The following is a 16,705-nucleotide window of genomic DNA, read 5'->3' on the forward strand; positions in this document are numbered from 1 at the left end:
CGGCACGGGTTAAACTTATCTGATCGGCCTGAAATTTTTTGTAGCCACTTTTTATATGTATACACACAAGTTTGGGGGGTGAGCCCGAAGAATTTCCAAAATTTTCAAAATAAGGGACACCCTAATATATATATCTGTTTCTTCCTCTCCACTATCGTTGCTACTTCATTTCTGATATTTGGGGAGCAATCCCACTTAAAATCTGTGTTTTTTCTACAGTTATGGGTTTCAGACATCCAGTAAATATTCTATTTGTGTTATTCAAGGCTACGTCTACTTTCTTGGTGTGTGCTGAAAGACGCCATATTGAACTGGCATAATTTCTGAATAACAAAGGACTAGACCGAAAATTCGAAGTACCTTAGGACAAGCGCCCCATTTTTCCCTGCTAATTTTTGGAGTATATTATTTTTTATTGCAACTTTTTTCCCAGTATCTTAGCAATGTACTTTATATGTTAGAATACGGTCTAATTTAACTCCTAAGTATTTAGGGTTGTTCACATGGTATATTTTAACTCCTTGCTATTCAATGTTCAATTTCCTCTTTGCTTCATGATTCCTAAAATGATAAGCGCACACTTGTGTCTTGTGGGGATTAAATTAAAAACGAAATTAAATAATTTCGTTCATAGTATTCAGCTAATATCATTAATGATTACTTGATTGTTTCCTCTATTTCTTCGAAATAACCTCCTTGTGCTGCTAATCGCAAGGTCGTCAGCATACAGAAAATGTCACGTTGTGGGACTCCTCGGCTGATAATTTGTATAAATATTAAAAAGTTACGGAGCCAGAAAGCTCCCTTGAGGTAGGCCGTTGTATTGTTTTTTCCACATGCTTTTTTTCCCCTGTAGTATAACATAGAACATACGGTCTTTTAGTAGTGCTCCAATTATTTTTGTAAATTTATAGTATTTCATAAGTTCATAAACCTTTTTTCTGAGCAACCGGTGATTAATGATATCATACGCAGCGCTAAGGTCTGTGAATACAACGCCAGTGATTAGCTTTCCCTCATAACCATTCTCGATACGGTTTAGCAGATTCAATACTTGGCCCGTGCAGCTCTTCCTGGGCGGATGCCCGCCTGTTCCTTAATTAGTTTGCCATCTATCGCTAGTGCAACTCTATTTAAAATTATTCTTTCGAATAATTTATACATATGGCACAACAATGACACTGGTCGGAAATCACTTGCATCATTACTTGTTTTTCCTGGTTTGAGGAGTGCAACTACTTTGCTTTAAGCCATATCTTTGTAACTCTTTCCATATCTATGCAATCATTAAATATTGCCAGAGCCCAAAGTTTAGTTATTGGTCCAAATTTCTTTATTTCTTCTACCCATATTCCTTCTATTCCTATAGCTTATTTACATTTCATACCGTCAATAGTCTTTTTGTAGCTCGTCCAATGTGACTGGGTTTTTTAAATTTTCCACTTCTCCTTCATTTATTCTATTAATTTTAGTGTCGCATTTCCTTTTTCTTTGTTTGCCGTTTACTATAAGATTATGTGTTATTTGACTCGGAGTGATATTAAGGTGTTTTTTTCACTTGCGTCTTCTAATTATTCGAGTGGTTTAATAGCTTCCAGGCTTTACTACTATTTTATGCCATATCTAATATCTAATATATAATATATTATTATCAATGTAGGATAACTTTTTTTGTATAAAATAATTTTAAAAAGATATCTATAATTGAATAGGCCGAAAGAAATGAATTCTATTACATATTTTACAATTATTTGGCCCATATCGATTAATTTCTGTTTTGTCCAATATGTCACACTATCTGAGTTTTCTAAAGATGCAACTTGAATTAAGGTTAAAAAGTTGAGAATGAGATTAGCTATTAGTCAAAACGAAGCCACTATTACAATCATTATGTATGCTAAAACATTCTTAGAATTAAAATATATTTAAATACATATTATATTGTTAAACGGATACAATCAGAGTAATTCACTATAAGTGGAGTGAATCAAAGTAGATTTAATTCCATTTCTTGATTATTATTTATTTTTATAATATTATTTTTGTTGCTGGGGATTTGTTGGGTCATTATATCGTAAAACTACATATTTTTCTATCCTTAAGATCACTATATATGTTAAATAGATTAGTAGTAGTATAATCGTTTTCATCGACTGGAGGATTGCAACTAACGATATTATTATTAAACTGTATTTTATAACAATGTATAATTATGTAATATTTTAATTATTCTTTAATACCAAAATTAATAATCTTACAGTCTTCTAATAAATTTTTAGCATTATTTATTTCACCATTTTCATTTTAAAGAGTCAGAATTGTTATTTAAGTACATATTTATTATGATCAAATTAAAAGGAAATATATATGCAATACTGTTTATGAAGTCACCCAAAATTATCATAATTACTTTACTGTGTGTGTTTGAAGTGCCATAATAGTGCCTATAAAGTGCCATTGATCATAAGATTATCAATAATGATATAATCTTTATTTTTTTCGATTTCTCATAAAATCTTTCATTATCATTAAAAAAGTTTAGAAAATAACGAGAAACTGTAAATATTTTATATAATAATTTAAGCTTACTTTTTATAGCATCATTAATATGAAAAGTAAACATTTTTTCATTGCTACTTATTTGTGTTAAGTTATTCCCTAATGATTATAACTTAAAAAAATGTAGAATATTATTTTTATTTAAGAATTGATAACTAACATAATAATTTAATTGTTTAGTTGCTATAATTATTAGAACTATGTACTAAAAGTTAAACTAAAATACTAAATCGATATTTTTAGCGTTCTTATTGCGCTAGGATTTTTTAAGCTTTTTTTACTTAAAACTACCATAACTCTATAACAATACCACGTCAAAATAAAATTATTTTTAATCAATTTTTTCACATTTAATGAAAACCAATATAATAAAAACAGTAGCAATAACGATAACAAAAATAGTGATAACGATAAAAATAAATCAACAAAAATGACAGCAATAAAAAAAATAACAAAACAAATAGAAAACAAGCCAAGTCGGCAGTATAGTTCCAACTTCGAACCTGTAACCTGTTATTGTTCCGGAGATAAACTCTACGACAAATTAATATACATGTAAAATATATTACCGATAATATTCTAAATAGCTAATACATAATTTTATCATAAATTAAAATTTGAACTATCATTCAATATAACACATAAAACGATTTTTTCATTTTATTTTTTCTTTATTAGATGGCTTCAACCATTATATTGGCCATTAATCTACTTTTATTTTTACAATTCATGAATTTTGATAATTATTTTTATAATTTTATGTGAATATATTTTATTTACAATTATTTACCTAAATTAATTCTACTTTTGTCCGTAAGTGTTTTTTCGAGAGATAATTTTCTAGAATTGCCTCTTTTTTATTGATAAATAAATCTTATATAACATAATATTTTAGAGTATCATTTAATGTAAGTGTGTTACAAATAGTTAGTGTACATGAAACTCAAAAATGTGAGATTTCTAATGTTTATAAATAAGTTTATTGGTTAGACAACTGCAAAGTCAAAATGCTGATAAGTTCTTATTTTTTTTAGAAGAAAATTTAAAAGTATTTTCTAGTCAAAATACCTTGTACTCGTGGTTGAAGTTTGTTACAAAAAATATCTTTATACATACTATTATTTAACTTCTTAGTGATTGAGATTATAACTTATAAGTGATAATTCTTACTAAAACAAATAGTCTCTAATATAATATGTTAAGTAAAATACAGGTGCTACTTTGTCAAGTATAGTTATTCTTAATCCATATTCTTGTAAAGTCACCATCAACATCTATTAATATTTTCTACGCTTAAAAGTTACTTTCCTTTTAACAAGATATTAAAAAGTTAAAACACTTTATAGAGAAAGGCAAAATAAGAAGTCTTAACCTTAAAATATGTCACCAACAGGTTTATTTTACATTACTTTAACTCTAATATTGTGAGCTTTACAGTTTCTATATGCAAATTGATGATTAATCATAATAAAATTCACGGCTCTTTTAAAAATTGACAACAATACTTTTTAAATACAAAACTCGATTATTAATTTATAAAAACTAACATAAGTGCATAAATAGATGTCAACCACAAAACGGTGTTTATATTTGTTTGAGTATAATACTAAAATATTTAATATTTATTTGATTCAAGTAAGTTTTACAAAAGTATTTTTTATATTAATGACTCAATGTAATACATCAAAGATAAATTTATATTTTAATGTCTGAAGATATTTATTTTTTAATAGTAAGTCATTTTATGTCTATTAGTTCAAAATATTCGCTCCCAATGTATCGATTAAACTTATCGATATGTTTCAAATTAAAAATTAAAACTATTTACTATCATGAATCTATTAACGCTTCCATGAATTGTAGTATTATTTATAATATTTAATGCAACTTTAGAATACACTGACTTCAACAAGGAAGACATTTTATACACTATTGAACTCCAAGACATATTGTTTGTCCATTTTTAAAAAGAGGGGTGATGAATTTTTTTTTTACTAAGCAAATATTACCGAATATCGAGCGAATAATATGCATAAATTTCTTATTGACATGGATACAATATTCCTTTAAAATACTAAACAAAAATGCTTCAATAACTCACAAAAACTTCAATTTTATATAATAAAACAATAATAGTTATTTTTACTCTTAATAGTTTTTATAATAATTTACAATAATAATTTTCATGTAGAAGTAAGATCTTTAAATAAAATTTTAACATTTGCAGTTAAATTAGTAAATTTAAATAGTATTTACCCAAATACAATATTTAATCTTAAATTATTACTTTTAATTAACTTAGATAATAAAAAATCAATTATGTTACTTATTTTAAATAAGTATAATTTATCTAGGTTTCTTTTTTATAATAAAATGCAAATTAAAATAAAATAAGTGCTTATTTCATATTTTAATAAATATATTTAAAAAAGTGGTTATAAAGTCACATAGAATATGTAGCGTTACAAGATATTTGTAAAGAAGGTATTCAAAATAATATTACCAAAAAAATTAATTAAGTAATTATTAAATCATATATTTTTACCTTTACATATTTTATGAGAAGTTAATTTTGTGTATTACTTAAAGAAATTTACATATTTCTTAGAAACTAATAATTTTCAGAGTACAATGTATTTATATTTTTTCAAAAAAAAAAAAAAATTAATAAGTTAACAGAGTGTGAAAAACATTATATATTAACACATTAAAAAATATAATTATTATTATTACATTCACATTTAATAAGTCTGGATGGTTTGTAATAAATATAATATATTTCAAATTATAAAAATTTAAATCGAATACGAAGCTTTTAATAACTAATGTTTAGTTTCAATGTGAAGCTGAGAACATATTTTAACAACAAGTTTATATCGTAGTATTTAGTAGTAATTCATTTGTAAAACTCACTTGAAGATATTTCTATAATTAGACTCATGGTAATTTGATTTTATATATACAAAAAAGTACTGGTTATCGTTTTTTTTTTTTTTTTTTTATTAATTTTCTCAAGTATTCCGTAAATGTATTTAAAAAATAAATGTAATAAAATATTAGAATTTCTTTGTCGTAATTCATAATATTTTATTTATTAATTTAAAATCTCTCTTATAAATTAATTATTTTATTAGAGAATATTCTTTACGTATTTTAGTTTAAACAATCAAAAATAAAATTTTTTGGATAATTGAAAATTGAACTATTTTGGATAATTTATACCACAATAATAGTTATACTTAGTAGTTACAAAGTTTGAGTAATTTAATAAAGGATTGTTGCTTTAATATATTTTTCTTTTATATTTTAATTAAACAATTTAAAAATAAGTTCCAACCAGGAATAATTTTAAAAAAATGGCATGAGCAGAATATACTGAAAACCTACGATGCAAATTTTAGAAATAAGTTTTAATAAGAGTTGTCTATTTAACTAATTCAAGCAAAAAACATATAAGAGTTGCCAATTTATTCTTATTTACAAGTAATGAAAGTATCGCACACTTCTATAACCATTTACCGACACGATTTGTTGTAATTCGTTTAACAAGTAAATTCAAACTTATCTTAACGTTATATGAGCAACATAAAAATTTTTATAGTAAAGGTATTACTAGCAGTAATTCTTTGTGAAATCTCTTATTGAAAGAATCTTATATTTTCTTCTTTTAATGAAACCGTTTAGTAACGTCAAATTTATTGCTTGAATTTCATTAGACTACCTCATATATTCTTGAACTAAAGACACCTTCATACATAGAAAAAATTTCATTTATTATACCACAACATGAAACACTTTTCGTTTTCAAATGTTTAATTAACAGTTTCAAGTATAAAGTCTTAAACTATTCCTGTTTTATAACACGAATCTACTATTGAAATGAATACAAAATAAGATAAAATGTTATATATGGTCCAAGTAAAAGTTTCCTAAAGTATTTCCTTAATATTTTTAGTTTCAAGACTGTGACATTTGCTTTTGAAACACTAAAAATATGTATGATTTACACTCAAAAGTGTTTGGCATGTCAATAACAATAGGAGTATATGTCAAGAATTGTTACTCGATATTATCAAAGGTGTCACATATTATAATGTCTTGCTAATTCTGAACATCAAAATTATTATGAAAATTTTTTGCATGAAAAATGTTTAAACATATTTAATGTTTTAAAAAGTTTTGAGGGAAATATTTTTGTTTCTAAATTATTTATTTAAAAAAAGTCTTTGTGTTATTTTTCCAGCAAAAAATTCATTTTTTTAAGGAAGAAGGAATTTATTTATGACAAACGCGAGACGTTTTATGAAGGTTGCCAAAAGTTTTTATGATTGTTACGTTTTGACAAATTATTTTTAAGTTTGATATAAGACATATAGTGTACAAAAAACAAGGACGTATAAAAGATCTCAACTAATTTTATTTATTTCCTGTGACTTGTACGTTATAATTTTCTACCAAAGCTCCCACAAAGTTCAAATTATATACTCGTGAATTTAACTTATATGAACGCTTCTTTAATTTATTCTTAATGTTTAAATTTAAACGGGGATAAATAAAAAAAAAAAAATCTTTAAATTTATTAATCTTAACTAACAATGTAAATACTTTATTTTTATTGTGAGGGGTTTCCAATGTGAACTAATTATTCATTCTATTCAAGTGATCAATTACTTTAACAAATTTACTTATTCTATAGATTCTAAATATACAGTTAAAGAGAATATTAAAAAAAAAATTAAATGCATAGTTCATTTATTTTATAAACATAATTTTTATTTACTGTACTTATTTTATTTCATATAAAATTTAATTAATCCCATATTGATAAATTTAATGATTTTTAATCTTTTTAAACCATTGTACTTATTTCAAGAGAATTTTTAAAATTATTTCTCAAAAAAAATTACTTAAATAATTTACATAGTAAATATATTTAGGCTATAATAGAATGTTTTAGGACTTAATTATCAATATATATTTAACTTAAAATTTAAGAATTACCACTGTGAGTTTTGTTTAATAAAATAAAAAACAACTCATTTAAAATAAATAATACTTAAAGCCGTTTTTATTTGATGTTATGATGAAACAAGTAGGTTAATATTTTATTTATTCGATTTTCATAATGATCATTTTTATTAAAATTAGAATTTTAACAATTAACTGTTCGATCTACAGAATAATTACAAATTTGACATTATTTGTGTATTATTTATAGTCATAATATTTTTATAATTTATAATAAAATATTTTGTATTAAATTTCTTATTTTTATTCCTGACTATTTTATTCGAAATGTAATCATTATAAAATAATTAAATGAGAAGCATTTGTAAAAACCCATCTTACTCAAAAAAAAATAACAGAGAAAAATGCTATTAACTTGCAAACTTTAAAAATACTGTTAGTTTGATACTGTAAATTTCATTATGAAAAATAAAATTGTTTATTTTAAAACGTACGAGGAAAATATTTTTTCTTCAATTAAATTGTCAATTATTTTTATATTACGAGATACTAGATAATAAAAAATATATTTACCTAAAAAAAAAAGACACAAAAATAAATAAACTTGCATAACATAGGGTTTTTAATAATTTTAAATAAATTCAACCAAACGTTACAAAACGCTCTCTAGAGATTAGACATATGATTTGAAGTACGTAGAAAAGTGTAACTAATAAAACCGATCCCATTTTGTCAATTCAAACGGTATTGATCAACGTAAAAGGATACTAAATGACTAAGACAAACACATAAGGAATAGCTCAGGATAATGTACATATTTGCAATGATTAGATAAACGTGAAATAAAAAAGCGAAAAAACAAACAAGTCATTTTTAAAACAAATCTAATCCAATCTTGTTGACTAACATTTCATATTTCACTCTATATTGAAAAAACAATAGCGTTAACCAAAACAAAAAACATTGTTCCTCTCTAATGAAAACGAGATAAATGAAACTTTTGTATTAGTCATTTATTAGTCACAATTTAAATGCATTGATTTTACGACCACACTCTAACAAATAGATATAACTAGTCCATATTTAATTACTTTATTCAATGAAGTTAATTTTAACACGAATGAGATAATTAGTCTAGTTGTTTTCATTATTTAACTAGCTAGCACTAGCTTATTATTTAAAAACCGTAGCTAAAGTTGTTTTTCCTCAGATTAGTTATAGTATGGTACACATTACTAGTTTAAAATAAATCGCTGCAATAATTATAACGAATAACGCATATTTGTTTTAATTTAGATGAAAATAACACAATTATGGTTAAAGGTAATACAGTAAAAACAACGACAATTCTACTTTCTATAAGTATTTTTTGCTCAATTAAATGATTGGTTTTGATTTAATAAACAAATTAATTTAATACATTTAAAAAAAATTAGGAAGGAGTAAAAATATATTTTAAGCTTTTGAGAGAAGCAGAGAAGATTGAACTTACCTTCATTATGTAAATATCCAATAAGTTAAACAAAATATTATTTTTTCATGTAAAAATCGCTGGTTTAAATAATACTAAACATATAACGGTGTTGTTAAATATAAATATTTTTAAGATGTGTTTTCTTATATTAATAAGCGTCCAAGAAACATTTAAAAAAAATGCTAAGAGGATTACCTTCCTTTCAAACAAATTTTATTTAGCTGCTAATAACTTATAATAAATTAGAATTGCATTTCGTACTATATATTGTCACGAATTTTAGAAGACCAGACTCCTTCAATTTTGCGATCAATCATAAGATCGAATTCAGACTGGATTAAATTAATTTCATTGACTTATCCACCTTTACACAATGAAATAATATTAAGTTTTATATTTTTGTTTGATTTAATACAGAACTAATTGAAATTACAGTTTTAGAGAATGGGATACTGAATACTCTTATAAAACATCTGTTTAATGCAGAATCCTATCATTTAGTGACACATATTTTATATTTATATTATTTACCCTCTATATTTTTTTTATCAATTAATAAATGTGAAACGATAACTAATAAAACTTTAGAAGTTATAATAATAGGCGCTAATAAGGAGAGACAAAAAAGACGAAAATTTGAATCACTATCCTCTCCCCTTTTAAAAAAAATAACTTTTTGAGGGCTCACACCAATTATATAATTGGGTTGTTTTAGTTTGAAGTTCTCTTTCTTACTCTAAAATATCTATTGTTTCGAAAGTCGGATACACTTCGACTATTAACAATTATTTGTTAATAGATAGCAAACAATTTTAACACAATTTTACGTTAATTATTTATATTGATACGATATATATCTACTCCCAAATTTCATAATTTTATTAATAAATTTCACGATTAATCGATATTTGGTGTAAATTTTATTCGGAGCAATGAATTAATTGTTTTATTCGGATATAATTATCGTCGTAGTACAATCCAAATTTTTGTAACTAGGTATTCGCAGTAATTTTTGTTTGAGTAAATGTATTTGGATGATTGTTTTACAATGTCATAGTATATGAATACCGGACACATTTATCAGTTTGTGGCAATCCCCATATCCTGGTTATCCTCCTTTTAAATAGTTTTTTTTTTCAAATATAGCGTTATAAAGAATATTTTTTGATTTAATATTAATAATTTTAGTCTCAGTGTAAATTAATGTACACAAATTATAATTTTGGTTGAATGTCCTGTAAACAGAAGTAATACATAATGCTGTATTCAATTCAAGTAATTTGAAATACTTCACAACTAAACCCTTAAATAACTGAGCCATTGCAAAAATAAGCTTATAATAACTAGTTTATAGACAATTGGAAAAGTGTTTTTAAAATCGTATGTACTTTAAAAAATAATAAATCGCATGTCATAGAACTTAATTGAAAACCTTTGCTATTAGACCAACCCATACAATAACAATTTTGGTAAAATAGTTACAATTTAATTTAATTTTACTTTATTTTTTGTTTGAGATAATCTTAATAAAGAACTACTTAAAACAGATATAGATAAAAATAAAAATAATATTTGTATTTTATTTTTTAATAGCATAATGCGTCATCAAAAATAAAAATTGTTTATTTAATATTTAGAATAAAATTGAAAATAAGGTAAGGGCGGCCGTCATTATACATTAACCAATTTGTGGAAATTATGTTTGATAAATAATCTGTTAAAATTAACGAAAATAAATTTATCTGTATTTAAATTAACTCTAAACATTATTAAAGTAATTAAAACATACTTTCCAGAATCTTAAAAAAACCATGACATGTCAAACATAAAAATTTAAAAAAAAAAAAAGATAAACTAATTTTTTTTTTTATATAATTTCACTTTTTTTTAATTACTTATAATATACTTGGTGTATAATTTTAATTTTTGAACAGAAATAATAAACTAATCATGTTTGAAGACTATGACCACAACAAATTTCACAGCACTTTCATCCAAATTAGGGATGCTTTAAGTTACTATACTTAACAAGCAAACTAAAATATTAATTTTGTTTATCAATAATCAACGTTTTTTATAAAAAATGATATCGTTTCAATAAAATGTTGAATTTAAACTTTGTAGAGATGTATGAAAAAGTATACATATTGAAAAAAGTTTATATATTTAGTATTAAAATATTTATTTTAAAAATGTGTAGTTGAGTGATATTTTTTTGCTCAAATAAGGATCATTTTTAACTTTATGAATAAAAAAAAACACATCTTAAAGGAAACATTTTTATTTTTTAGAAGAAATGGTGAAATATAAAACTAAACAAACATATAAAAATAGTTCAATATTTTTAGTAAACTTATGAAAAAATAAAATTGGCTCATTTACAAATATTATTATTGAAAGTATAATTTTAGCTAATATAAAGCTGTTGTAATAACAAAAAATACTATAAATATTTAAAATATATGATTAACTACATCATCGCACATTTACAATAAAATAATTAAAATATTTACTTTAAAATATTTCTGGCGTGATGAATTTAAAATGACACATTGTTATACATGCTTTACTACAGTATTATACTGTAAGAATAACTTTTAAAATATATCTAAAAATAAATTGAAAACTGATTTAAAAAATTACATCATTGTTAATATGATGTATGGAATGCAAAAATTGTTATATGTATATTTAAAATCTATTCTACATTAAAGTATATACTTAAATTTAGTAATAAAGTATATCATTCTTCTTTTAGTATCTCCTAATACAAATAAAAACCAACAGAAAAAATAAAATAAGTTATTGCTGCTTTTTAAAATATTCACAATAATAATCGTATTGGTAATTATTCCCATATTGACTAAGATAAGTTAACACTGATTAAATTACACAAGAAAAATCACATTTTTAAAAATTACTTATGATACTTTAAACTTCAATGATATATAACTTTCATTTAATTATATATTTTACATATAGTATACTAATATTAAAACAATAAAATTTCACAAAATAACCTTTGGAAAATACTTAAATAGCAGATTTCATTTAAGTTAGCTTTAATCATTTTTCTTGTTTTCGGTTTCTTTATATGGTGGAGGGAGTTCCTGTAACGTTAAAAACATTTATTGAAAATTAAAAAATTAGAAAACATTTTTACTAAAATAAATAAGTAAATGAACCAAAACAATTTTTTTTATAATTAATTCATGTTAAAAAGTCTATGTAGTTCAGTCAAATAAGTGTTATGCAATAATATGCAAGTAACAAGGTTTGAATTTGTTACGTTGGGATAAGTAGATTTTTATTGAAAAAGCTTAATGGTTAATTAGATATCTATGGCTTGTATAAAAAAACTAATATCAAAAATGGGGTTTGAGATTAACACATTTACAGACGAAAATGCATTCATTCAAATTCCAAAAAATTACAATTTAACTTTAATAAGGAAGTTGATTTTTTACATTTTAAAAATATCAATTTGCATAATACACTATTGAAATTTTTTTATTTTTTTTATTATCCTGAAAAATGACAAACATTGACATATCAGCATTTTGAAATTGATATAATTTAAATACATAATTTTTTTAATTAATTGAACGTACATAATATGAAGGTGGTGGAACATATGCCATTTGTGGTCTGTTGGGATCAAAATAGGCACTTTGAGCTGCTTCAGCTGCTTTTAAATCTGTAAATATTATGCATCTGTTACTTTTAAACAAACAATTAAATATATATATTACTTTTCATATCATTAAATGTAATGTAACTTTATGATTATTATTCAGTAATGTATGTCAACAAATTTTATTTTACAAATAACAAAGTAGTATTGAATTAATAGAGGGTTATTTTTTCTCCACTCATTTTATTTTTATTCAAATATTTTTGATAGAAGATAGATCAAAAATCTATTTTTTAAAGACTTTTTTTAAATAAATACTGAGTGGGAAATTTTAGCAGAATATTGCCAGTTGGCTGGGATCTATAGTCTAAATAAGAATTAGTTGTTCAAAATGAAGAAATCAAAATCTTAAATTTAATTTCTTACTTTACTAAGCATAATAAAAATAGAAAATTGATTCAGATAGACATAAAATACACTCTATTCAGTTTTTTTAATTTTCCTCTATAAATGTATTTTTTTAAGTATATTGTTTTTATTAATTTCAATAAAATACTAATTAATTTTTTTATATAAAAACAAATATTGGTTTATACCTTGTCCATTCAATTGTTGTGGCTGAGGAGCTGATTGTGCTGGTGGGGCACTAGCATATCCTGGATTATTTGAAAATCCTATAATACCTGGATATGGAGGAGGCATATCTGTTCTGTATACAGATTGTGCTAGATATAAAAAAAAATACTTATTAGCTTAAACAAACAAAATATTGATTTGGTCTTAAATAAAATATTATTTGGAAAATATCATAAATAAATAAACCATTATTTTAATAGCCATAACCCTACTTTTAATATGTAAAGAAAATATGACTTTTCAGGAAATTAAAAAACGTTAGTTATGTTCAATTTATAAACATTTTAATTAACAATACGCTTTATGTAGTTAATTGCCTATAATTTTATTTATGACCTCGATTGAAAAAAAAATTGATTTCAAGAGATCATGAGAAGTTTATATCTTTTGATTCTATTAGTTGTGTTATTAAAAACTACATATATTTGTTGTAACTTGCAATAAATAGGTTTGAAGCAAATGATTACTTAATTATGGATTAAATAGATATTATAATTTTATGCTTTGTATAAATTAGATTAAATTTAAATTAACTGATTCAATAATAATTTTTTACAATACATATAGATATTAAAAGATGATGATAATGGATATATTAAATGATGATAATGAAAATTTTGTAATTTTTTTTTAATAAGGTATAGTACATAAATATGCAAAATACTTACGTGGTGGTGCATCTGGAAAAGCTGCAGTAGAAGGCATCCATCCATAGTAACCAGGAGGAGGTACACCATAAGGTACATCAGCCATGTAATATGGCCCTTGTGGTGGAACATATGGTGGTGGATTATCCGTTTGAGGAAAATTACTGCTCGCTACACAAATAAATGATAACTATTCAATAAATATACTTATTATAATATATAATATATATTTAAACAGAAAAAATTAACACACAGAAATTAAACAAGCACTATTGAGCACATTGAGTGTTTTACACTCAATTTTTAGAGACTATTGGAAGATTGGTCTTCATAATTATTACATAATATACAGTTTAAGATAACAATTAAATTCCATACCCATAGATGCAGCTCTTAACATTGCCTGTCCAAAATCAATAGCACCACCTTTTTTAAAAACTAGTTTGAATTTTGCTTCACCAACCCAGTTTCCATTCGGTTGAGCTCGGACTTTACCTTTTATATAGTTCGAACCAAAAACAGGTTGTTCTAACTCCACCTAAAATAAATAAATGTTCAACAATTAATTAATGTACAACAAATAATCACAAATTACTTTATATTACATCTTTAAGAGTGACAAAAGGCATACTGAATGATAATAACTCATCCTTGTCTGATTTGTTAATAAAAATCAAACGGTGAGTGGTAAGAAAGACTTTTCCGATTTTTGAACCATGAAATGCTCTTCCATCTTGGCCATGAAAGTCTATTGTTACTGCATCAGTAAATAAAATAATGCTGAAAACAACAAACAATTGAATATCAGATATTTTGTTAATAAATACAATTTAATATACAAGGGATAAATAGAATTAAAAGTTCATATTAACTGTATTAATTGTATAAAATAGTAGAAATTATTTGTACAACAAGTGACGTATCCAGGATTTATCAATAGGGAGGGAAAATTAGTTTCAAAGAGATAGTCAGCTTTTATTAGATGACATTTTATCTAAAATATGGCCAATGAAGGCGGTTTTAGCTCTTTTAGCTACTGCTGGAAAAATCACTGTGCACAATGATTTTAACATGCAAGGATGTTTTAAATTATAGAAATGTCTCTTTTCATTATATTTTAGGTTGAATTGAGATCTTTATTGTAAATTTCTATTTGAAATATGTAAAAAAACTCAAAAAATTAAAATACAAAACAAACAGTATGATTTAATTTGTTTTTATATTTGCTACCTTACTTAATTAATCAATATTTAATTTAAGAATTGTCAATTTATACAACTATAAAAAAATTATGAATAATACCTATGATTAATTAATACTTAATATAAATTGTTTAATGTTTATGTTTATAGAGTATTCAAAATATAATGAGTATAAAACTCAGGTCTCCAAGGTAACAAAATATAAATATAATATATTTACGTTTTCATATAATTTTAATTTTACATATAACTATTAATTAGAAAAAAGTAAAAAATACAAACAAAAGTCATAAAAATTGTAGATATTAAAAATAGAAATCAATAATTTAAATAACAGAAGTTACATTTTTATATTAATACACACTATGAATAAGATTCTTAAGAAAAATTTTTTTTAATGAAATTTATATTATATAAGTACCTAAGAAGAGATAAACAAAGCCCTAAACATTTTTAAAATTATTGATTATTATGGAATGATCTAGAATATTCTATATTAGTAACTTCTACCTAATAACCAACAGTAAAGTTCAGTTTGATACATTTCACTCTCTGGACTACATGAAACTAAAATTTGTTAATGACAAAAGTTGAAGTTTGATATTAATATCTACAATTATGATACTATGATAATAAGAAACTTTCGAACCCACCATTCACCAGCATGAATTAAACAGCTTCCTCCTTGTACGTGTGCCGTGTTCAGCGACATAATTCGTTCTTCTTCTGTATGTATATAACAATGCGATTATATAACTTTATAGATTAACTTTCACTTGAAAAAATCCAATAATGTCATAAAATACTAAGAAATTCTATGCTAATTGCATAATTCAATTTAATTGTTTGTTAATAGCTGAGAACGCAATAGATGGATCAATATTAATCACTTTAATGCTGGTATACTAACGTGAATAACAATATTGACGTCTGTTCTTCCGTTCGATGGTATATTATCAGCAAATACGCTCTCTACAGCAATCATCGGGATGCGCCACACAAACATTTTAAAAAACAGCTGATTCGATAACATTTGTTGCACACCCAAGGTTAAAATTAATATTACTGATATATGAATATAACTTATTAGTTAAATATACGGTTAATATATTATTATGAGCACTATCGAATAGTTTTAACTACTGAGTATATCTTCGATTGCTATTATCCACAACTGATACTTGATTTTATTGATAAATAATTTTAGACATCGAACTACCCAATTTTATCTGGTAGCTCGATAGTCTTTTCATTAAAAACTACCGTATACTTTACTTGGTAGTTCGATAGGCAAAAGTAATCACTCATGCAATTTTTCATTCAAATAACAAGTTTATTTAGTGCTCTTAACTCGCATAATATACTGAATGGTTAATTATCATATCATTCATGGTAACAACTCGACAATCGTTTATTATATCTTCTTCTTCCTTACCTTAATCCCAACTACTTGGGGTCGACCACCCTTATCCTAAACTTCCACTTGACACGATCTCCCGCATCATTTATGCTCACATCAGCTGTCCTCAAATCGCATTCAATAGCATCCCTCCATCTCTTTTTTGATCTTCCTCTACCTCTTCTT

General features: G+C 24.2%; 1 protein-coding gene across 3 annotated transcripts; it reads right to left on the reverse strand.

Annotated features, from left to right (window-relative positions):
• Positions 1–11,266: 11,266 nt before the first annotated feature.
• LOC126901120 (WW domain-binding protein 2) lies at positions 11,267–16,075 on the reverse strand. Of its 3 annotated transcripts, none has more exons than XM_050677363.1 (7): positions 15,774–16,075; positions 14,524–14,698; positions 14,297–14,456; positions 13,940–14,089; positions 13,232–13,360; positions 12,613–12,689; positions 11,267–12,111 (listed from the first exon to the last, which is right to left on the reverse strand). In XM_050677363.1, the coding sequence occupies exons 1-7, from the start codon at positions 15,830–15,832 to the stop codon at positions 12,064–12,066; spliced, it is 798 nt and encodes a 265-aa protein (XP_050533320.1). In that variant the 5' UTR covers positions 15,833–16,075; the 3' UTR covers positions 11,267–12,063. The 3 variants fall into 3 exon arrangements, with proteins under 3 accessions (XP_050533320.1, XP_050533321.1, XP_050533318.1); XM_050677364.1 differs by having other exon boundaries at positions 12,613–12,686; positions 15,774–16,074; XM_050677361.1 differs by having other exon boundaries at positions 12,613–12,698; positions 15,774–16,074.
• Positions 16,076–16,705: the final 630 nt, after the last annotated feature.

The sequence above is a fragment of the Daktulosphaira vitifoliae genome, unplaced genomic scaffold, assembly GCF_025091365.1.
Source record: "Daktulosphaira vitifoliae isolate Bord-2020 unplaced genomic scaffold, ASM2509136v1 Scaffold_3, whole genome shotgun sequence".
In the NCBI taxonomy this organism is placed as follows: Eukaryota; Metazoa; Arthropoda; class Insecta; order Hemiptera; family Phylloxeridae; genus Daktulosphaira; species Daktulosphaira vitifoliae.